Source organism: Taudactylus pleione, unplaced genomic scaffold (genome assembly GCF_031769625.1).
Source record: "Taudactylus pleione unplaced genomic scaffold, aTauple2 ptg000537l, whole genome shotgun sequence".
NCBI lineage: Eukaryota > Metazoa > Chordata > Amphibia > Anura > Myobatrachidae > Taudactylus > Taudactylus pleione.
Genome location: NW_028284939.1, coordinates 10,591,592 through 10,617,392, shown reverse-complemented (window position 1 = coordinate 10,617,392; position 25,801 = coordinate 10,591,592). Strand labels below are relative to the sequence as shown.

Here is a 25,801-nt window from a genome sequence, read left to right as displayed (position 1 = left end):
CTCACATCCCCCAATGTGTGTATATTATACTGTACCGCTCACTTCCCCCAATGTGTGTATATTATACTGTAGTTACCAGACACCAGTGTATAATATACTGTACAGCTCACATCCCCCAATGTGTGTATATTAATACTGTAGCTACCAGACACCAGTGTATAGGTGTATAATATACTGTACCACTCACATCCCCCAATGTGTGTATATTATACTGTAGCTCCCAGACACCAGTGTATAGGTGAATATACTGTACCGCTCACATCCAATGTGTATATTATAATGTAGCTGCCACACACCAGTGTATAATATACTGTACCGCTCACATCCCCCAATGTGTGTATATTATACTGTAGTTACCAGACACCAGTGTATAGGTGTATAATATACTGTACCACTCACATCCCCCAATGTGTGTATATTATACTGTACCGCTCACATCCCCCCAATGTGTGTATATTATACTGCAGTTACCAGACGCCAGTGTATAGGTGTATAATATACTGTACAGCTCACATCCCCCAATGTGTGTATATTATAATGTAGCTGCCAGACACCAGTGTATAGGTGTATAATATACTGTACCGCTCACATCCCCCCAATGTGTGTATATTATACTGCAGTTACCAGACGCCAGTGTATAGGTGTATAATATACTGTACCGCTCACTTCCCCCAATGTGTGTATATTATACTGTAGCTCCCAGACGCCAGTGTATAGGTGTATAATATACTGTACCGCTCACTTCCCCCAATGTGTGTATATTATAATGTAGCTGCCAGACACCAGTGTATAGGTGTATAATATACTGTACCGCTCACTTCCCCCAATGTGTGTATATTATAATGTAGCTGCCAGACACCAGTGTATAGGTGTATAATATACTGTACCGCTCACATCCCCCCAATGTGTGTATATATTATACTGTAGCACCCAGACGCCAGTGTATAGGTGTATAATATACTGTACCGCTCACATCCCCCCAATGTGTGTATATTATACTGCAGTTACCAGACGCCAGTGTATAGGTGTATAATATACTGTACCACTCACATCCCCCAATGTGTGTATATTATACTGTAGCTCCCAGACACCAGTGTATAGGTGTATAATATACTGTACCGCTCACATCCCCCCAATGTGTGTATATTATACTGCAGTTACCAGAAACCAGTGTATAGGTGTATAATATACTGTACCACTCACATCCCCCAATGTGTGTATATTATACTGTAGCTGCCAGACACCAGTGTATAGGTGTATAATATACTGTACCGCTCACATCCCCCCAATGTGTGTATATTATACTGTAGCTGCCAGACACCAGTGTATAATATACTGTATCGTTCACATCCCCCAATGTGTGTATATTATACTGTAGTTACCAGACACCAGTGTATAGGTGTATAATATACTGAACCGCTCACATCCCCCCAATGTGTGTATATTATACTGCAGTTACCAGACACCAGTGTATAGGTGTATAATATACTGTACCGCTCACATCCCCCCAATGTGTGTATATTATACTGTACCGCTCACATCCCCCCAATGTGTGTATATTATACTGTACCGCTCACTTCCCCCAATGTGTGTATATTATACTGTACCGCTCAAATCCCCCCAATGTGTGTATATTATACTGTACCGCTCACTTCCCCCAATGTGTGTATAATATACTGTACCGCTCACATCCCCCCAATGTGTGTATATTATACTGTACCGCTCACTTCCCCCAATGTGTGTATAATATACTGTACCGCTCACATCCCCCCAATGTGTGTATATTATACTGCAGTTACCAGACGCCAGTGTATAGGTGTATAATATACTGTACCGCTCACATCCCCCAATGTGTGTATATTATACTGTACCGCTCACATCCCCCCAATGTGTGTATATTATACTGCAGTTACCAGACGCCAGTGTATAGGTGTATAATATACTGTACCACTCACATCCCCCAATGTGTGTATATTATACTGTAGCTGCCAGACACCAGTGTATAGGTGTATAATATACTGTACCGCTCACATCCCCCAATGTGTGTATATTATACTGTACCGCTCACATCCCCCCAATGTGTGTATATTATACTGCAGTTACCAGACGCCAGTGTATAGGTGTATAATATACTGTACCACTCACATCCCCCAATGTGTGTATATTATACTGTAGCTCCCAGACGCCAGTGTATAGGTGTATAATATACTGTACCGCTCACATCCCCCCAATGTGTGTATATTATACTGCAGTTACCAGACGCCAGTGTATAGGTGTATAATATACTGTACCGCTCACATCCCCCCAATGTGTGTATATTATACTGTAGCTGCCAGACACCAGTGTATAATATACTGTACCACTCACATCCCCCAATGTGTGTATATTATACTGTACCGCTCACTTCCCCCAATGTGTGTATATTATAATGTAGCTGCCAGACACCAGTGTATAGGTGTATAATATACTGTACCGCTCACATCCCCCAATGTGTGTATATTATACTGTACCGCTCACATCCCCCCAATGTGTGTATATTATACTGCAGTTACCAGACGCCAGTGTATAGGTGTATAATATACTGTACCACTCACATCCCCCAATGTGTGTATATTATAATGTAGCTGCCAGACACCAGTGTATAGGTGTATAATATACTGTACCACTCACATCCCCCAATGTGTGTATATTATACTGTAGTTACCAGACGCCAGTGTATAGGTGTATAATATACTGTACCGCTCACATCTCCCAATGTGTGTATATTATACTGTAGCTGCCAGACGCCAGTGTATAATATACTGTATCGCTCACATCCCCCAATGTGTGTATATTATACTGTAGTTACCAGACACCAGTGTATAGGTGTATAATATACTGTACCGCTCACATCCCCCAATGTGTGTATATTATACTGTAGCTCCCAGACGCCAGTGTATAGGTGTATAATATACTGTACCGCTCACATCCCCCATGTGTGTATATTATACTGCAGTTACCAGACGCCAGTGCATAGGTGTATAATATACTGTACCGCTCACATCCCCCATGTGTGTATATTATACTGTATCGCTCACATCCCCCAATGTGTGTATATTATACTGTAGTTACCAGACGCCAGTGTATAGGTGTATAATATACTGTACCGCTCACATCCCCCATGTGTGTATATTATACTGCAGTTACCAGACGCCAGTGTATAGGTGTATAATATACTGTACCGCTCACATCCCCCAATGTGTGTATATTATACTGTAGCTGCCAGACACCAGTGTATAGGTGTATAATATACTGTATCGTTCACATCCCCCAATGTGTGTATATTATACTGCAGTTACCAGACACCAGTGTATAGGTGTATAATATACTGTACCGCTCACATCCCTCCAATGTGTGTATATTATACTGTAGCTCCCAGACGCCAGTGTATAGGTGTATAATATACTGTACCGCTCACATCCCCCCAATGTGTGTATATTATACTGTAGCTGCCAGACACCAGTGTATAGGTGTATAATATACTGTACCGCTCACATCTCCCAATGTGTGTATATTATACTGTAGCTGCCAGACACCAGTGTATAATATACTGTATCGTTCACATCCCCCAATGTGTGTATATTATACTGTAGTTACCAGACACCAGTGTATAGGTGTATAATATACTGTACCGCTCACATCCCCCCAATGTGTGTATATTATACTGTAGCTCCCAGACGCCAGTGTATAGGTGTATAATATACTGTACCGCTCACATCCCCCCAATGTGTGTATATTATACTGTACCGCTCACATCCCCCAATGTGTGTATATTATACTGTACCGCTCACATCCCCCCAATGTGTGTATATTATACTGTACCGCTCACATCCCCCCAATGTGTGTATATTATACTGTACCGCTCACATCCCCCCAATGTGTGTATATTATACTGTAGCTGCCAGACACCAGTGTATAGGTGTATAATATACTGTACCGCTCACATCCCCCCAATGTGTGTATATTATACTGTAGCTGCCAGACACCAGTGTATAATATACTGTACCGCTCACATCTCCCAATGTGTGTATATTATACTGTAGCTGCCAGACACCAGTGTATAATATACTGTACCGCTCACATCCCCCAATGTGTGTATATTATACTGTAGCTCCCAGACGCCAGTGTATAGGTGTATAATATACTGTACCGCTCACATCCCCCATGTGTGTATATTATACTGTATCGCTCACATCCCCCAATGTGTGTATATTATACTGTAGTTACCAGACACCAGTGTATAGGTGTATAATATACTGTACCGCTCACTTCCCCCAATGTGTGTATAATATACTGTACCGCTCACTTCCCCCAATGTGTGTATATTATACCGTAGTTACCAGACGCCAGTGTATAGGTGTATAATATACTGTACCGCTCACTTCCCCCAATGTGTGTATATTATACTGTAGCTGCCAGACACTAGTGTATAGGTGTATAATATACTGTACCGCTCACATCCCCCCAATGTGTGTATATTATACTGTAGCTCCCAGACGCCAGTGCATAGGTGTATAATATACTGTACCGCTCACATCCCCCCAATGTGTGTATATTATACTGTAGCTGCCAGACACCAGTGTATAGGTGAATATACTGTACCGCTCACATCCAATGTGTGTATATTATAATGTAGCTGCCAGACACCAGTGTATAGGTGTATAATATACTGTACCGCTCACATCCCCCAATGTGTGTATATTATACTGTACCGCTAACATCCCCCCAATGTGTGTATATTATACTGTAGCTGCCAGACACCAGTGTATAGGTGTATAATATACTGTACCGCTCACATCCCTCCAATGTGTGTATATTATACTGTAGCTCCCAGACGCCAGTGTATAGGTGTATAATATACTGTACCGCTCACATCCCCCCAATGTGTGTATATTATACTGTAGCTGCCAGACACCAGTGTATAGGTGTATAATATACTGTACCGCTCACATCTCCCAATGTGTGTATATTATACTGTAGCTGCCAGACGCCAGTGTATAATATACTGTATCGCTCACATCCCCCAATGTGTGTATATTATACTGTAGTTACCAGACACCAGTGTATAGGTGTATAATATACTGTACCGCTCACATCCCCCAATGTGTGTATATTATACTGTAGCTCCCAGACGCCAGTGTATAGGTGTATAATATACTGTACCGCTCACTTCCCCCATGTGTGTATATTATACTGCAGTTACCAGACGCCAGTGCATAGGTGTATAATATACTGTACCGCTCACATCCCCCATGTGTGTATATTATACTGCATCGCTCACATCCCCCAATGTGTGTATATTATACTGTAGTTACCAGACGCCAGTGTATAGGTGTATAATATACTGAACCGCTCACATCCCCCATGTGTGTATATTATACTGCAGTTACAAGACGCCAGTGTATAGGTGTATAATATACTGTACCGCTCACATCCCCCAATGTGTGTATATTATACTGTAGCTGCCAGACACCAGTGTATAGGTGTATAATATACTGTACCGCTCACATCCCCCAATGTGTGTATATTATACTGTAGTTCCCAGACACCAGTGTATAGGTGTATAATATACTGTACCGCTCACATCCCCCAATGTGTGTATATTATACTGTAGCTCCCAGACGCCAGTGTATAGGTGTATAATATACTGTACCGCTCAAATCCCCCCAATGTGTGTATATTATACTGCAGTTACCAGACACCAGTGTATAGGTGTATAATATACTGTACCGCTCACATCCCTCCAATGTGTGTATATTATACTGTAGCTCCCAGACGCCAGTGTATAGGTGTATAATATACTGTACCGCTCAAATCCCCCCAATGTGTGTATATTATACTGTAGCTGCCAGACACCAGTGTATAGGTGTATAATATACTGTACCGCTCACATCTCCCAATGTGTGTATATTATACTGTAGCTGCCAGACGCCAGTGTATAATATACTGTATCGTTCACATCCCCCAATGTGTGTATATTATACTGTAGTTACCAGACACCAGTGTATAGGTGTATAATATACTGTACCGCTCACATCCCCCAATGTGTGTATATTATACTGTAGCTCCCAGACGCCAGTATAGGTGTATAATATACTGTACCGCTCACATCCCCCCAATGTGTGTATATTATACTGTACCGCTCACATCCCCCAATGTGTGTATATTATACTGCAGTTACCAGACGCCAGTGTATAGGTGTATAATATACTGTACCGCTCACATCCCCCCAATGTGTGTATATTATACTGTAGCTGCCAGACGCCACTGTATAGGTGTATAATATACTGTACCGCTCACATCCCCCAATGTGTGTATATTATACTGTAGTTACCAGACGCCAGTGTATAGGTGTATAATATACTGTACCGCTCACATCCCCCAATGTGTGTATATTATACTGTAGTTACCAGACGCCAGTGTATAGGTGTATAATATACTGTACCGCTCACATCCCCCCAATGTGTGTATATTATACTGTAGCTGCCAGACGCCAGTGTATAGGTGTATAATATACTGTACCGCTCACATCCCCCAATGTGTGTATATTATACTGTAGCTCCCAGACACCAGTGTATAGGTGTATAATATACTGTACCGCTCACATCCCCCCAATGTGTGTATATTATACTGTAGCTGCCAGACACCAGTGTATAGGTGTATAATATACTGTACCGCTCACATCCCCCCAATGTGTGTATATTATACTGTAGCTCCCAGACACCAGTGTATAGGTGTATAATATACTGTACCGCTCACATCCCCCCAATGTGTGTATATTATACTGTAGCTGCCAGACGCCAGTGTATAGGTGTATAATATACTGTACCGCTCACATCCCCCCAATGTGTGTATATTATACTGTAGTTACCAGACACCAGTGTATAGGTGTATAATATACTGTACCGCTCACATCTCCCAATGTGTGTATATTATACTGTACCGCTCACATCCCTCCAGTGTATATTATACTGTAGCTCCCAGACGCCAGTGCATAGGTGTATAATATACTGTACCACTCACATCCCCCAATGTGTGTATATTATACTGTAGCTGCCAGACACCAGTGCATAGGTGTATAATATACTGTAACCCCTAGAATCCGATGTAAATTATACTGTATTCCCATATCCACTGGTTTGTGTATAGAATATAGCCCCACATCCCCCATGTGTGTATATTATACTGTAGCCACCAGGCTCCTATGTGTATTTTATACTGCAGCCCCACATATTCAGTGTATAGGTGTAGACCCCAGACAGGGTATTATACTGTAGGTGAAGGCCCCTTGAAACGCGTTGAAGCTATCCTGTGTTTCGGGATCTGAGACAGAAGACCCGGAAGGATTGCACTGTTGCGTGCTGACAAGTAGATCACGTGTGTATTAGTTTCAGCTTACACGGACCTTTCCTTGCGGCCTCACTGCAGCTTCACGGCGCAAATGCTGTTTGGATTGCGGTCTCCGCACAAATATCAACACCTCCGGTAGTTCCAGGACTTTTACTTTTTTATGTATTCATTCTCTACACTGCCTTTTGTTTTTTATGGAATATTGTGTGAATAAATGACCTTTTCCCTACATTTGGATCTGGCCCTGAGATAACAACAAACAAGATGAAGGAAACCTTGATATGAATGAGGGACACAACGCTTATGTAAGTGTTGCTGTTTTTATATCATTGTTTCCTACTCACTTGAAGGAAAGATACCTTGTTGTGTATTCCAGACAGAATGTTTATATAAGTCTCCATTCAGTGTTTACTAGAGAGATACATTGTTTCAAAACCAAGGAGTCTGGATATAAAGCAGTATTGTACTGAGGCTTCCTTTATTAAGCGCTGGTTTTTCATACTGTAGCCCACCTAGACTCTGGCATGTATATATTATACTGTAGCCCCTCAGACTCCAGTGTACAGGTGTATATTATACTGTAACCCTTCCCCCCCAAACATGTTATACTGTAGCCCTCGAGATCCTAGCGTGTGTGCGTAATACACGGCAGTCCCTACATTGTGGGGTGTGCGTAATACACGGCAGTCCCTACATTGTGGGGTGTGCGTAATACACGGCAGTCCCTACATTGTGGGGTGTGCGTAATACACGGCAGTCCCTACATTGTGGGTTGTACATGGCCCCAACTGTGTGGAGTTTGTATATTCTCCCTGTGCTTGCGTGGGTTTCCTCCTGGTGCTCCGGTTTCCTCCCACACTCCAAAAATATACTGGTAGGTTCATTGGCTCCCAAAAACCTAATGGTGCTACACACGGTCAGATTTTCCTTCAGCTCTGTACAATAACGATTTTAAAAATCATTCATATCTGAAGGAAAATCTGACATATGTGACATGTTTGTCAGATGACCGATGCGCGTTCCCGCTTCTCAGATAACGATCTCTGACATCGGATGTGATTGCAGTCAAACTTGGACGATTCCATTTACTTTAATGCAGTCAGAAATCATTCAATCATTGGTAAAATAGTTCATCTGACTGTGTGCGCATGTGGTAGGGAATATAGAGTGTAAGCTCCACTGGGGCAGGGACTGATGTGTATGGCCAGATATTCTCTCTGTAAAGAGCTGCGGAATATGTGTGCACTATATAAATAACTGGACATAAAGTATACACTAGTCCCCACAGTATGGCATGTACATAATATAAGTTAGTCCCCACAGTATGGCATGTACATAATATACGCTAGTCCTCACAGGATGGCGTGTACATAGTATACACTAGTCCCCACAGTATGGCATGTACATAATATAAGTTAGTCCCCACAGTATGGCATGTACAGAATATAAGTTAGTCCCCACAGTATGGCGTGTACATAATATACGCTAGTCCCCACAGTATGGCGTGTACATAATATACGCTAGTCCCCACAGTATGGGGTGTACATAATATACGCTAGTCCCCACAGTGTGGCGTGTACATAATATACGCTAGTCCCCACAGTGTGGCGTGTACATATTATACGCTAGTCCCCACAGTGTGGCGTGTACATAATATACGCTAGTCCCCACAGTATGGCGTGTACATAATATACGCTAGTCCCCACAGTATGGCATGTACATAATATACGCTAGTCCCCACAGTATGGCATGTACATAATATACGCTAGTCCCCACAGTATGGCATGTACATAATATACGCTAGTCCCCACAGTATGGCATGTACATAATATACGCTAGTCCCCACAGTATGGCATGTACATAATATACGCTAGTCCCCACAGTATGGCATGTACATAATATACGCTAGTCCCCACAGTATGGCATGTACATAATATACGCTAGTCCCCACAGTATGGCATGTACATAATATACGCTAGTCCCCACAGTATGGCATGTACATAATATACGCTAGTCCCCACAGTATGGCATGTACATAATATACGCTAGTCCCCACAGTATGGCATGTACATAATATACGCTAGTCCTCACAGTATGGCATGTACATAATATACGCTAGTCCTCACAGTATGGCATGTACATAATATAAGTTTGTCCCCACAGTATGGCATGTACATAATATACGCTAGTCCTCACAGTATGGCATGTACATAATATACGCTAGTCCCCACAGTATGGCATGTACATAATATACGCTAGTCCTCACAGTATGGCATGTACATAATATAAGTTAGTCCCCACAGTATGGCATGTACATAATATACGCTAGTCCCCACAGTATGGCATGTACATAATATACGCTAGTCCTCACAGTATGGCATGTACATAATATAAGTTTGTCCCCACAGTATGGCATGTACATAATATACGCTAGTCCCCACAGTATGGCATGTACATAATATACGCTAGTCCCCACAGTATGGCATGTACATAATATACGCTAGTCCCCACAGTATGGCATGTACATAATATACGCTAGTCCCCACAGTATGGCATGTACATAATATACGCTAGTCCCCACAGTATGGCATGTACATAATATACGCTAGTCCCCACAGTATGGCATGTACATAATATACGCTAGTCCTCACAGTATGGCATGTACATAATATAAGTTAGTCCCCACAGTATGGCATGTACATAATATACGCTAGTCCTCACAGTATGGCATGTACATAATATAAGTTAGTCCCCACAGTATGGCATGTACATAATATACGCTAGTCCCCACAGTATGGCATGTACATAATATACACTAGTCCCTATATTATAGTGTACATAATATACGGTAGTCCCTATATTATAGTGTGTACTTAATATACGGTAGCCCCTACATTATAGTGTGCACATAATATACGGTAGTCCCTAGATTCTGGAGAACCCAGATAGTAATATAAACAGCCACAGAGGGCTGGGATCAGTCTGTGGCTATAGGGGGGCCCGTTGGCCCCTGGAAGTTACACAGAGGAGAGGGCTGGGCGGTGGGATCAGTCTGTGGCTATAGGGGGCCCCGTTGGCCCCTGGAAGTTACACAGAGGAGAGGGCTGGGCGGTGGGATCAGTCTGTGGCTATAGGGGGCCCCGTTGGCCCCTGGAAGTTACACAGAGGAGAGGGCTGGGCGGTGGGATCAGTCTGTGGCTATAGGGGGCCCCGTTGGCCCCTGGAAGTTACACAGAGGAGAGGGCTGGGCGGTGGGATCAGTCTGTGGCTATAGGGGGGCCCGTTGGCCCCTGGAAGTTACACAGAGGAGAGGGCTGGGCGGTGGGATCAGTCTGTGGCTATAGGGGGCCCCGTTGGCCCCTGGAAGTTACACAGAGGAGAGGGCTGGGCGGTGGGATCAGTCTGTGGCTATAGGGGGCCCCGTTGGCCCCTGGAAGTTACACAGAGGAGAGGGCTGGGCGGTGGGATCAGTCTGTGGCTATAGGGGGCCCCGTTGGCCCCTGGAAGTTACACAGAGGAGAGGGCTGGGCGGTGGGATCAGTCTGTGGCTATAGGGGGGCCCGTTGGCCCCTGGAAGTTACACAGAGGAGAGGGCTGGGCGGTGGGATCAGTCTGTGGCTATAGGGGGGCCCGTTGGCCCCTGGAAGTTACACCTAGCACCGGCGCCTCCATGTTTGTTGTTGTGACAGCTGGAGCCGGTCCCGGATACAGAGACACCTGTCACCCCGCCGCCTCCAGGAGCCCATGTCCACAGTGACCCCCGCTCCCGGGCCCCCACCCTGCCGGTACCTTTGGCCAGGGCCACGGTGGAGTTCTCGGTGTCGATGGTGTAGAGGATGCCCTCATATCTGATCTCCGCCTTGGAGATGAGGCTGATCTTGCTGCCGATGTACGGCGTCCCCCCGCTCATGGTGACTCCCCGCCCGTCCGGATGGATGCGGATTGCCGGCGCCCGGGTGCTGCCTCCGTCAGCCGTTCCTTCCTACGCTCTCCGGACAAGGGCCTAAAGCAACATGGCCGCCGCTGCCTTCATCTTCCTGCGCGGGGCACGCCGGGAGCTGCTGGCGCACTCTCCTCTCGCGGGAACTGGCTGGCTGGCAGGCGGGATCTGCATCCTGCCAACCAGGGCCTTAAAGGGACAGTGACACCGATAGAGGAATAACCACTGACTACACTGTGAAAGCCCCCAATATGGGCACTTTAAAATGACTCCTTTATGTACATTTGTAGCTTCAAGAATGTACCTCAACAGAGTTTAGTATGTAACTTGTAATAAAGGCTAGCTCCACATAAACCCCCACCCAGGTAATGGGCTGGTTACAGTCACTGGGCCTGATTCCGTGATTTATGCAATGCAGATCGAGCGATTGCTATTTCGCATGCGCAAATGTCACACTGCGCATGTGCGGCGAGGCAATTGTATTGAAATCACACTCGCACGGTGGATTCACTAACAAAGTTAGTGAAAGGTAGTCAGCATTTGGGGGACTTAACGGCGTGGGGGTTAGGCAAACGCAGGTAAGTCTGTACCGTTTAACTTCGTTTCATGGGCGTCAGGAGAGCCTCAGTGTTTGAGGCATTTCGGACTTGACCTACAAGCTGCTTGGCTGCCGGGTCTGCGTCGATGTTACCGATGTTTACGCTGTTGTACGTCATCGGACAGATATGAGAAGGCAGCAGCGGGTGTCCCTATGCTCGGCTAAGATTTGTAAGGTACTAGCATATTTTAGCAGTAGCGATCCGTAAGAGATGGCAGTTGGGATTCGGAATCAGGCCCATTGACCGTTTACCACCACCCCTGCCTTCAATTCCCAGCTGGAGGGGAGATTTATCAAACTTTCTAAAAAGGACAAGTCATCCCACCCAACCGTCCCGCCCTTCGGGCACTGTCCTGTCATCCTGCCCGCAGTCCGCTGTGTCCCGTGCAGGGTCGAATAGGGATGGCACTCTGGCAGCTTTGAATGGATGCAGTGTGATGGGAATGGTGCATGGTCACACCCCAAAACGTAGGACCTCCACTTCTCCCATTAGATGGTTTGATAGATCTCCCCTATGAAAAAAAGGAGGAGCCACAAGCCTACCCTCCAACATGACCCCTTCCACCCGGTACAAAATGCTCTGCTCCTGGACTTGCCACCTAATTAATGATTGCTGACACCTGTGTTGAACTAGTTAATAGCAGGGTTGCCGACACTGAGCTCCCTCCTTCCGGGAGGGAGCTGTCCGGCAACCACACGGGGGAGTATCGCGGCAAAAAAGGGGCGTTTTGCGTGGAAAGAGGGCGTGGTTCAGAGGATGACACGTCTTTGGGGGCGGGGCATGGGGCGTGACAGCACGATCGCGTCATCGTGGCCCCGCCCCCTCTTCACAATGCCGAGATTAATGGCATTGTGATGCAGGGGGCGGGGCTACGATGACGCGATTCAGCGCGAATCGCGTCATTGGCCCCCCGCTGCCGGGGTTAATGCAGGTGAGTCGCTGGGGCCGGGAGACTTGCCTGCCTTTCCGGGGGGCCGGGAGCAGCGCCCGATTTTCGGGAGGCTCCCGGCCGAATCGGGAGGGTAGGTAAGTATGGTTAATAGATGAGACAGGGGTTTCACCACAGGTGTCTGCAATCATCAATTAAGAAGGAAACCCAGGAGCAGAGTAATTTGTACCGGATGGAAGGGGTCATTTTGGAGGGTCTGCACAAGGTAAGATTCAAAGAGATGAGAATGAGCTGTCTGCACTGAAAGTGTATGGCAGCTCCTGTATCTTTTCAAGTGGTCATTGCATTGCAATGGAAGGTTGTCATAGAGAAAGGACCTTCACTGAACCCCCACATGGGTGCAGCACCCTGGCAAAGCCCCAGCCCCCCACCTGTGACATGACTAATACCCCTTTCAGACATACTGAGATTCCCGGGATTTTGGCCTGCCTCGGCCAAAATTCCCCGGTCTCATGTCTGTGTGAAAGGTACCTACCCGGAACACTTTCCCGGGTAGCCGCCCCTGCAATCGACCAGGGTTTTTCCCGGGACTTAAGTCCCGGGAAATTACCCTGCTTCTGTCTGAATGGTGCTACCCGGGAATTTACTACTCCCGGGCAGCACCAAGCAGCTTTTGCATGTAGCTGACAGCGCAGAGCGTCCTATAGGACGCTCAGCGCTGCTGCTTTGAGCTGACAGCGCAGAGCGTCCTATAGGACGCTCAGCGCTGCTGCTCACCACCCCCAGCACCGGCCGGCTGTGCCACAGCGGGCCGCCCGCACTCTCGCTGGACCACCAGGGAATTAAAATAAATGTTAAAATAATTATAATTAAAAAAAAAACTGCATTACGATTGGCCGGCTTTTGGCTGCTGAATGATGACATCATCATCATCAGCCAAAGAGGGGATAGGCTAGGAGGAGCAGACGGCAGAGAAGAGGCAGGTAAGCAGAAAAACCCTGCTCTTGTCTGAAAGGGGTCTACCTGGGAATTTCCCGGGTAGACACTGTAGTGTGAAAGGGGGGTCTCGACCAAATACCCGGGAATTTGCACAGGAGAAATTCCCGTGTCTGAGCAGGAAATTTCCCGGGTTGTATATCTGAAAGGGGTATAAGAGAGGGTCTGGAGCAAGAAAACTGCCCGCTCTCAGGTGGATTTCCAGGCACCCTGCAAGCCATATGCATGTGCTAATGGGCCAGCGACAGTGACACCCTGGTCAGTGACAATGCTATGCTAGCACACCTCTAGTTACAGCTCCGTCTGTGTGGAAGTCTAGGCAAAAAAAAAACAGCTTTTTGTGAGGAGTTTTAACTTTATTTTGGAGAATGTAACTTGTTTCAGTAACACGCAAGTACTGACTGAGGGCCTGATTCAGCAAGCAACGCACATGAGAGAACGCACGCTCTTGGCCGATGGTTTTGTACTGCGCATGCATACGCATTGCACAGCGCGTGCGAGAACTAGCCAGTGCGGTTGGGTAAGAGTACGCAGACTACATGCAGCATGCACGCAGACTCCTTCCGATATTACTTGACAGGAAGTGCCGTTTGTGGGTGGTGATGGGGGTGGTCGAGCGAACGCAGGCGTGCATGTGCGTTGAGACGTCGTTTAAAGGGCCTCCATAATTAAGCCAGTGCGGCGAAGCATGCAGTGATGAGACTCCGTGCACACGGGAAGTTGTCAAGATCCTGCGTGAGGTCTGGTCAACCACTTTTATGCAAATGTGATAGATGGTTCTCGATGTTACCGATGTTTACGGTATCTTGAGTACTGATCAGGCTTTGGGTAAAGCGAGATGGGCGGATTAATATGGGGCTGGGCATCTGCATCTTGTGCTGCGGTCTCCGTGCGTATGCATTGATTAGCATATCCTCGCAGCGGCCGGGTGCGTGTGTCTGCTAGCGTGCGTTCCTTGCTGAATCTGGCCCTGAATGCAAAGTCTGTTGCTGTGAATAATGAAGGGAGGATATTTGTGAGAGCCAAAGGGTCCTCTGGATTCTCCTGGTGACCAAATATTAATTCAGTTCTAATATGTGCTTTATTCCCACCACAGTAAGCTGTCTGTGAATGATACATAGATGCACCATAACAGTTGCCCAAGACCTTCAGTTAGGTACACACCTTAAAGATATATCTGCAGCATACTTGCCAACTCTCCCTCATTGTCAGGGAGACTCCCTGAAATAGTAGCAATCTCCCTGTCTCCCTGAAGAGTCTAGTAATCTCCCTCATTTCATCCTTACCCCCATTATGAAGCGGTTATATTAAGAAAGAGTTATATACATTCAAATGGGATCATTAGTGTCATTTCCTTGCATTGGTTAGTTTAAGGCACAATGGGCCTGATTCAGAGCCACTCGTAAGCGGCCTCTCGTTCACTCCGAGCGATGTTTGCCCAACTGCGCATGCGTACGCATCGTTCGTTATACGCATGCGCGAACCAGTCAGTGCGGTTGAAATTCATGTGCTTGCAAAATAGCGAATGCCTGCTATTTTGAGTGACAGGATGAGGCGTATGTGGGTGGTAACAGGGGAAGGTGCTTGAAAACGGGGAGTGGAGATCCGATCGCAGGCGCGCTTAAAGGTCAAAACGGGCGTTTTATGGGTGTGCATAATTAAAACAGCAGCGTCATTGACCACGTCACTGGGTTATTTACTAGCCAGAACTGCTCGCAAAATTGTGGTAGCAAAAACCAACCACAAGAATAGCGAGCAGCTCATACCCTGGTCGATGTACTCGATTAATCTAATAAATAGCGGACATGACGTAGGATGCGAGCGGCCAGGGGGCGTAGTTTCCCAAAAAACGACCGCAAGTTCTGTTCGCTCGTTCAGACCTAGAGGCGTGAACAGACCGCAAACAGCGAACGGTTCATTTGAATAGCCACCCCTATTTTCTGGACGAGCGAGCGCTAATTGCGTCCGGCTCTGAATCAGGCCCAATGATCCCTATGAATTTCTGAAAAGTATTAGTGTGTTTTCATCAACAAACAGATCTTACTGACTGCTTTTGAGCTGGGTTTATTTGGATGTAAGTCAGGTTTAGGACACGCCTCTCAGATTTATCAGTACACGCCCACTGTACCACGCGCTCATAGGTGCTGCTCTCACAATCTCCCTGAAATGCTTTTTCAAAACTAGGCAAGTATGATCTGCAGATGATGGTTGTTCATACCTACTGTACAACCATCACTGCCATCTAAAGATATATCTGGCCGGGGGTCCTGCTGCCTCTGCAGCAATTGTACGGGCAGTTTGGCTGACCGTCCTTACACACAGAACAATGCACCGATATATCTGCAGGTATATATGCCATCGGCTGTGCAGCACAGCCAAAGTGATATTTCTGTGAACGATGTCCTTCAAAGACATATCGCCAGGGGCGTCTTAAGAGAGGGGGGCCCGTGTGGGGCCCCCTCCCCTCTCCCCGGTGGCCGGCAGCTGACTGACACGGCTAGCCAGCCCCCGGAGCCTTAGTAGACTCTAGGCCGTTTTCCGGGGTTCTTGCGCATGCGCAGTAGGCTCCGGGCACACTCTAGTGCCCGGAGTCTACTGCGCATGAGCAGAACACCGTGAAAATTGCCGCGGCGGCCATTTTCTGGTGTTCTGAGCAGCGCTAACACCCGACGTGGGACAACGGACAGGTAAGTCTAAAATAATATGGGTGCAGTGTGTGCGGTGCGGGGAGCCTCTGGACAAGGGGGCCCATGTGAGCCGCACACACTGCACCCATTATAGATACGCCACTGCATATCGCTGGTGCACACTGGCCGATGTACACACAATATATTTGCTCGGAAAAGCAGCTGTCCCTGCGATTCCTAACACCGCTACAGAAGTAGCAGTAATACCACTGCCGATCTGGCCAACTGCACTTGCGTGACCATGGCTGCAGGGCGCACGGTGTGGAGGCCAGGGCCGGTGCAAGGTTTACGTGCGCCCTAGGCAACATTTCACCAACCGCCCCTGTTCCCTCCAATTCATAATATGCCGTACATCAGTCTCCCCAGTTAAATAAAATGCCACACAGCAGTGTCCCAAATTCATAATATACTATATAGACTATTACACACAGGAGAGCGACAAAATCATAATGTTCCTCATAACACTGCCGCAAATTCATAATATGCCACATAGCTGTGCCACAAATTCATTATATGCCACTCAGCCATGTATTATGCCATTCATTTTTTTTGTGGACAGTGGCGCCCTCCAGTGGCTGGCGCCCTTAGGCGGCTGCCTATGTTTACCTAATGGCGTTGGTTCCTGCAAGCAAGCTCCGAAAACTTTCAGTTTTTAGAGTATACTGAATACTAGGCGGCCCCATCGGATCTGTAGGAGGCTCCATCGGCGTGTAAACTCCACTGTTTGCAGGGACTGGTCTTAATTGACTGAAATATTCTCAGTAAAGCATTGCGCAATATGTGGGCCTGATTCAGTAAGGATCGCTTATGCAACTGCGTACGCAGATTGAGCAATTGTTAGCCATTGTGCATGCGCATAAACCACACTGCGTGAGCGCTGATATCGCACTACTATTACGCACGCACAAAGGCCATCGCTGTGAGCGTTTGGGGGCAGTGACGGGGGAGTGGCCAGAAAACTGCAGACGTGCCTGTCCGTTTGAAAGCCATTGCATTGGGCGTGCATAAATTAGCCACTGCTATTGCATACGCAGTTGGAGTACTCACTGAATGCAATGAGACTTGCTTTTTCTGCGGCAGGTGAGACCTGCTGTAAATGTGCATGACTGGCCGATGTGCCTCGATGGTACCGATATTTATGCCTCGATGGTACCGATGTTTAAGAGACGTCGGGTCTGCTTTTGTCGGCCAGGCGCTGCCGGGAATGCGGCCGGCAGTATTTCATACCGATTCCGATCTATCCACTACAGCAGTGGTTCTCAAACTCGGTCCTCAGGACCCCACACAGTTCACTTGTTGCAGGTCACCCAGCAGGTGCACAGGTGTATTCATTACTCACTGACATATTTTAAAAGATCTACAGGTGCAGCTTAACTATTTCACTAGTAATTATGTGAGGAGACCTGCAAAACATGCACTGTTTGGGAACTGTGCACTACAGTGACTGCGAACTGTAATGTACACTGACGGGTGTGGTAAATAAGGGCGACATTCATATTGTTGACATGAGAATGTCAAAATGGTTGAAATGTTGGCCTGCTTTTCATGTCGACATGCGCCATGTCGATATTTACCATGTGGAGGCTGATGAAAGGTCGGCATGGTAGAATATTGACAAACCAACCCTCGTGGTCTAGCAGTGACTTATTCCCAGCGGCACTTCCAGCTGTGTCTCCTGTGTCTCCACAGTCATGTGTGAAGTACTTCCAGCGCAGACCTCCAGCGCAGACCTCAGACTTAGTAAAGGGCGCGTCAACGTGAAATGCGCCTAAGATGGCCGGCAACAAAAGCGCAAATGTGCCTCTTTGGCATGACACAGCTAGCAGATACTCAGACCCTGGTGCAAGCCATGAGAGCTGATGAAGATTATGGCCGCAGGGAACCGCGGGTGAGTGGCCTCCTCATAAATCCCCCAGAACTTCCAGAAGAGTGAGCAAGTATGGTGGAGACAGTTAGTTAACACAGGGGTTCCCAAATGCGGTCCTCAAGGCACCCTAACAGTCTGTGTTTTAAACATAGCCATGGTTGAGCAAAGGTGGTTAAATCAAATTGAGGTAATGATTAGATCACCTGTGGTCAAGCATGGATATCCTAAATACCTGTACTGTTAGGGTGCCTTGAGGATGGACTTTGGGAATCACTGAGTTAACATCATCCTAAGCTGTACTATTTACTGAACGTTCATGACATTGTCTGTGTCAGGACGCGCGCTTAGACTAGCAGCGCCAAGAGCAGGACCAGCACTCCCGCGTGCCTCATACCCCGTCAGATCTGCCTGCTTTGCCTAATGATTGATTTAGCCCAGTCCAATCCCCACTTGATAATGCCAGTATTATTTATCAACACACTTAATGGTTTCCCGCCTCTAACATGTTCTGTGGTGTCTCCAATGGCGTTAACATCTTCGGTGGGGTAATTCAAATATCGTTAAACATCAGGCAACAGCAAAACACCTGGCTCAGTTTAAGGCGTATTTAAAATCACTTTATTCAGGCTCAAATGAGCAGAGTTCTTTCCGCTCAGTATCAACATGCCCCATTAGATCGTTATTATAGGAGCAAAACCGTTTCCACGGAAAACCTTTTGTCCTCCAGCTTGTAAGCCAGCAACGTTTATAGAGCCAATACACAATGACAAATATTGTGTTTTTCTGCAGCGAACAATTGTGTTGTTTTTTTTTTTATCAGCGTTTTATATATGTCTTAATATTCATCTTGATAACGGATCAAAGGAAAATGATTCTTTACGCTGAAACAAATAGCTGTTTAGCATGCCACGCGTGAAACAGTCTCTGGGACGTGAATTGTCTTGAAGCAAGTGTATAATTGACAGAAGTTCTCGTTTTTTAAACCCGCCATGTATCTGCTTCCTGTCAGAGATGGAGGGCTCCTCACTTTAACTGCCTTTTGTCTCTTCTCATTTGCTACAGGGCAGAAAATATATTCCTTTTAGGGATGATTAAGCCAGAAAAGCTACATCCTCAATAATTTAATTCATCCCAGTCATCTAGATTTAGACAAATTGATATTGGCCCAGGACCATATGAATGTAAATAAACAGTTCTTTTCCGAATGACAGGAGGAAACCATCAGACACGGTAACTCTGTAGCAGTTTATTAAGTTCTTCTCTTCCCAATATGTTCCTCGTCAGAAATTCATTGCTGAATGAGCTGATATTTAATTATTCGGAGAGGCTGGATCTTCTGTCATTTTGCTGCAATGCTACGGTTTTATCGACAACAAAAACACCATAAAGCATAACAGATGTCATTTTATTTTATCCTTACCCTTAAATTTACTTCTACTGCCCTTTACTTCGCAATATTCCAATGATTAACAAACAGAAATATTATTACGGCTTAAAGTTACGATGTCATTTATGGCACTGACCTAGGAGGCAGAGCGGTTCATTACTAGGTTATACACGATTATGCAAACAGATAGAAAATAGTATTTTATTTTAAACATCTTTTTATTCAAGCAGGACATAAAGAAACAATTGTAGCAACAGAATCATATCATAAATTAGACATGGATATAAAAATTGGTAGCACAAATATGTGATGTGCATACTATACATACCTACTCTCCCGGAAGTTGCGAGAGGCTCACAAATTTTTGGGTAGCCCCCCAAATTACCCGGGTTTGCTGGAGGGGCCCGGTGGGGGCCTGGGTCAGGCCACCCCCCCCTCCCTCCTACATCACAGCAGCCCAGCACCTGCTGGGCTCGCAATAGCAAAAACATGCTAATGTCTCCAAAGCTTAGGGACGACCACTGCTGGCTTCTTGTATACGTTTGATGACGTGCAACAGCGCAAACATCGGGAACATCGACTCAGATCAGGCAGCCACTTAGCTTCTGAGTACGTCTGACCTGTTTCAAACACTGCGGCTTTTCTGACACGCCGACAGCTCTTAGCTGTGAAGGAGATCGCAATGACGACCAGAGCTGGCCAGGCATATCGTGAACAAAAAGAGAAAAAGAAATCAAACATAAATTTACCAAACCGAACTGCGGGTAAGAGAGAGAATGCAAAAAATGTCAGCGTGGGAGACTTAATAACACAGGACATCTGGGGAATAGACACACGGAAAAAGAAAAACAATATAGCAGCAACTAAACAGAAGGGAAACATAACAGGGTGGGAGAGGGAAAACCTAGGGCCTGATTCATTACGGATCGCAACTGCGATTACGCACGCAGAAGGAAGATTGTTGTGTTCTGCGCAAGCGTATGAATCGCAGTGCGAGTGCGCGAAGGTCACACTGCGATCACAGACACTACGCAAGTGATTGGCAGGAAGTGAGCTTTAGGGGGTGTTCATGGGGTGGTCGGCAAAACGCAGGGATGTCATCAGGGGCGTTTCTAGAGAGGAGGGGGCCCGTGGCAGTCTCCAACGTGGGCCCCCTCCACTCCACCCGGCGGCCGGCAACACACTGAGCTGTGCGCGGCCAGTGCCGGAGTTATAGACTCTGGGCACTAGAGTGTGCCAAGAGTCTATAATGTATGCACATATCACCGGGAAAATGGCCGCAGATATGCCCCTGGGTGTCAGTGCATTTGAATTTCGTTACAGGGGACTGCATAAATTAGTCCCTGTGACTACATACGCAGCTTGAGCTCCCACTGCGTGCGACGAGGTTAGACCTTGTGCAAGTGTGCGTGAGGCTACGATGGTACTCGATGTTACCGATGGATTCGCTATTTTACAAAGTATTATGGATGTGAGAAAGGGGAAGTAGGCGTCCTTATTTTGGGCTGCATCGGCACTGCGATTCCACACATTAGCGTATACTCGCAGTGGTTCTGTGTGCGTAATCATAGCTGCGAACACAATAGCGATCCTTAATGAATCAGGCCCAATAGTAGAATGACATAGAAATGGAGGCATATATATTCCAATGAACTATAGAGGCATGATCGGCAATAACGTACCAGCAGAACAAATAAAGTGTGATATCCTATAAAAATAAGACCAATCTGGAAAAGAGCATAGAGCTCAGTGCCATTTTGAATAAAGTTTATTTAAATAAAAAAACAAAACAGCAGTTTGAGGAGTGACAGTTGGAGCGGCTGTGAGGGGATAGAGGGCTTTATTCAGAGGCGGCCGTACGGTCTACGACTGCACGGCCGCCTCGATGTTTGTCTACTGCGCATGCGCACGAGGGAGCCGGCTCCTTCGTGCGCATGCGTGAGACCCGCTACGACCGACAGCGCTGGTCGTAGCGGGTCTCTTTCCAAAGGGGGCGAGCTGTCGATGTTGATTGACAGCTCGTCCCATTTGGAAGGCGGGCCGGGGGGGGTGGCAGCCCAAACAGAGGCGCCTGCCGTTTGGGGGAGGCCCCACTGACATCACTAGTGATGTCAGTGGAGAGCTTCCGGCTCTGACAGAGCCAGAAGCTCTCCGGGGCTTACGACAAGTGAGACCCTACCCTAGGGTCTCGTCGTAAGCCCCGATGGTCGCGATAGTCATTGAACAATCGCGACCATCACCCTAGCGGTCGTTAGAGCTGTGGGTGTTAACCCACAGCCTAACGACCGAAACAGAGGCGGCCGGTCAGGATGCAAGCGGCCGCCCAGTTTCTGAGCGACCGCTTGCATCCTCCGACCGCCTCTGAATGAGGGCCAGAGTGTAAGCAGAAGGGAGAGACATGGCAGTAAAAGAGAGTCAAATTAAGAACTGTAAGGTGTAAAATTGTGAACCCGTTGACACCCCCAGCCAAGAGAGCGCCCTGCAAGTGTCAGAGACAATAGAGTTGAAAGACTTTATACCAGTGTTGATTTGCTGAGGGAACACTGCCTCAGCAACGTCCATTGGGCTGGGTGAGATAAATCCTTTAAGTATATATATATATATTTAGAAATCTGCTCCATGGCACAGGACATTATCCTATAGATGCTATATATCCTATTTTAGGTTGTGGAATAAACTGTTTTATTATTTCATGCAAAGCCCTGTCTGCCTTTCTTTGTGACTATCTGGGGAAACCTTGCCTCTCTGCCAGGGTAGGTTATAGGGAAAAGCTGCTGCGAAACAAAGAATACCCTACCAAGGTAACTCTGACCTGTACCTACACCACATCATTTGCACCCTTATCACACCAGGGTATTACAAAAGGACATCAAATTCAAAAAAGTAGGAAAAAGTTAAAAGAGGGACAACCTGGGGGAGAGTGACTGAGAGGCCACAGAAGTAATGGGGATGCAGTTATGAGACCGGCGGCCGCGATGCCGCCGGTCTTAATACCCACACTGAAATCCCGACAAGGGACTTAAGATAGGCGTTGAAATACTGACGCCTATCCTAATCCCGACGCCGGAGCGCCAAAGGAGGCCAGACTGAACGAGGTAAGTGCGGGGCGCCCTTAGCGTTAGCTGCTGGGGGGGGGGGGAGAGTTAGGTTTATGGAGCGTAGTGGGTTTAGGGTTAGGTTTTTTTGGGGGGAGGGTTAAGTTTAGGCACCCCTAAAGGGGTTAGGGTTAGACACGAAGGGGGGGGTTAGGTTTAGGCATACTTGCAAACAATCAGCTGCAGCCTTCCGGGAGGGAGCTGATTGTCGGCTAATAGCAGGGGGCGGGGCCGGCCATTGGGGGCGGAGCCGGGGCGGCCATGTGGTGGCACACTGGGGGCGGGGCCGCACGATCACATCATCGTGACTCCGCCCCCTCTTCACAATTGTGTTATTTTCAGCATAGTGAAGCAGGGGGCGGGGCCACGATGACGCAATTCTGCGCGAATCGCGTCACCGGGCCCCCCGCTGCGGGGGTTTCCGTTTTTCTCAGGGGGGAGGCCGGGAGGGTCGCAAGCTTCCGGGAGGCTTGTCTGCCTTTCCGGGGGGCCGGGAGCGGCACCCGAAAATCGGGAGGCTCCCGGCTAAATCGGGAGGGTAGGCAAGCCTGGGTTTAGGCACTAATGGGGAGGTTTAGGGTGCGGGATGGGGAGTGTTAGGGGGAGAAGGGGGGAGGGTTAGTATACTTACCTGACTGACAGTCGGCATTACATACCCATTCCAAGAAAAGTAGTGTATGGGCCCCTGATTCAGAGATGGATGGCAGGGGAGATAGATGGCAGGGGAGATGGATGGCAGGGGAGCAGCTGAGTAATACCATCCAACTCAAATGTAAATGCAGCAGGAGGTGTCTGTAGGTTCCTTGCTGCCTCTGCGATCCGAGTGCAACGCCATCGGTTATGATGGTTGCTCCTTTGGCCAGGCTGCGTGAGCCTGGCTGGATCCTCCCCATTACCTTCTGGCTCTGTGTTGTGAATGAAGCAGCACAGTCAGCGCTGCTGCATAGAGCACAGAGCGGCTCCTGAGGCCTGACATCAGTGATCAGCGTCACGGACATGATGTGTCACATGATGCTGATGAGGGGACTCGGGAGCCGCTCTGCGCTCTATGCGGCAGCGCTGACTGTGCTGCTTCATTCACAACACAGAACCATAGCAGCTCAGCCCCCATCTGGCAACAGGGGACACTGGACACCTGTACTCGGCAGGGTCACACTGACCCTGTATGGGCAAGGGCTAATATAGGGTTTTCTGGGTTGGGCTGCTTTATTTATATTTTTATATATATATATGGGATGTAGTTATGAGACCAACGGCCGCGATGCCACTGGTCTCAATCACGGCACTAAAAGTCAGATACAGGACTTAAGATAGGCATAGAAATACCGATACCTATCTTAATCCCGACGCCGGAACACTGAAGCATGCCTGCCTGAACGAGGTAAGTCCGGGGTGCCCTTAGTGTTAGCCGCAGAGGGGGGAGGGTTAGGTTTAGATAGCAGGGATAGCGTTAGGTTTTGGGGGGGAGGTTAGGGTTAGGTACCCCTAGGGGGAGGGTTAGGTTTAGGCACAAAGGAGGGAAACTTAGGTTTAGGCACTAACGGGGAGGGTTATTGGGGGGAGGGTTAGGGTGCTGGGTGGGGAGGGTTAGGGTTAGGCTACAAGAAGGGAGGGTTAGGGGGAGAAGGGAGAGGGTTAGTATACTTACTCGTCCCCTGTCGGGATACCAACCATCGGGATGCCGCTGTCGGTATTGTGACAGGAGGCACCCAGACAGCCGGCATTACATACCAATTACATATATATATATATGAATATATATATATTATATATATATATATATATATATATATACGTGTGTGTGTGTTAAACACACAAACATGCCCACATATAATATATATGTTTGTAGAAAACATATATATTATATATATCATACACTAACACACATACACAGTATATACACATATAAATTGTGTGTGGGGGCCTCAGGACGACCGCCCTTGTCACCCATCCTTAATCCAGCCCTGACGGCAGAGGCGACAGCACGACATATCAGCCGCAGATTGAATCTCTGAGCAAGACTATGCTGTCTCCGAATAAGTGTCTCACCAAAGAATGAGCGTTGTGGCCTCCACAGCTGCGCCTCACTAGAGCTCGCCTAGAAAACGGTCTGAACACACCTGCATTTTTCTAGCCACCTCCCGTTACCTCCCGCAAACGCTGACTACCTGTCACTTACTTTGCGAATATAAACTTTCTGCGACCGCCATCGCTAATCCATCGCCGAGCCTACGCAGTGCGGATTTGATACATGCACAGTGGCAAAAAAAGCACTCCACTGCGTCCGAAATTCACGTTGCGTCCATATCGGAATCAGCCTCAAAGAGCACATTTTTGTATTCATTTTTAAGTTAACAGGTGTTTTCTTTTTTTCTTTCCCAGCGCCTCTGTGTGTACCAGCTCCTATTAATTTACAATAAGCGGCACCTTAAAAATACATTTTATTTGAAGGAAGTTTGAGCTGAGATATATTTTATTAAAACACTTTGAAAACTTTGTTTGTGATTCAATTCTTGGGTCATTAAATTGTGCTCAGGGGTAGAGGGGAAAAAACCTTTCTTCACGGCTTGTCAGCCCTGAGCTACCCTAGATCCGGGACTGACAGTTGAACAACACTGTTCTGATCTTTAAAGTGAAGCAATGTTCTAGGTAACTGTTATCCATGCACTAAAATCAAACTGCTCTTTTTATATGAATACACGTTCGGCAAAATCCCATTAATTGTATGCATTCTCTATATTAGAAGCAGCCAGACCTGTAGCTTTCCAGTCTTTGGGGAATCACAAGTCCTAGCATGCCCTGACAACCTCGTCATTGCCTAAATTTGTTGGAATTTCCAAAATTTGATAACTATGAGGATGGCATCACCTCATACTTACCTACTCTCCCGGTACAGGTGGGAGCCTCCCGATAATTGGTGGTGCTCCTGGACCCCTACAAAAAAGCAGACAA

At 47.1% G+C, this 25,801-nt stretch overlaps 1 protein-coding gene across 1 annotated transcript in view; it reads right to left on the bottom strand.

Annotated features, from left to right (window-relative positions):
- Positions 1–11,475, bottom strand: part of LSM14A (LSM14A mRNA processing body assembly factor) — a 34,593-nt gene extending 23,118 nt beyond the window's left edge. Inside the window, exon 1 of the mRNA XM_088451098.1 lies at positions 11,179–11,475. Coding sequence (XP_088307224.1) covers positions 11,179–11,299 — 121 coding nt within the window. The 5' untranslated portion in view covers positions 11,300–11,475. The remainder of the gene's footprint in view (positions 1–11,178) is intronic.
- Positions 11,476–25,801: the final 14,326 nt, after the last annotated feature.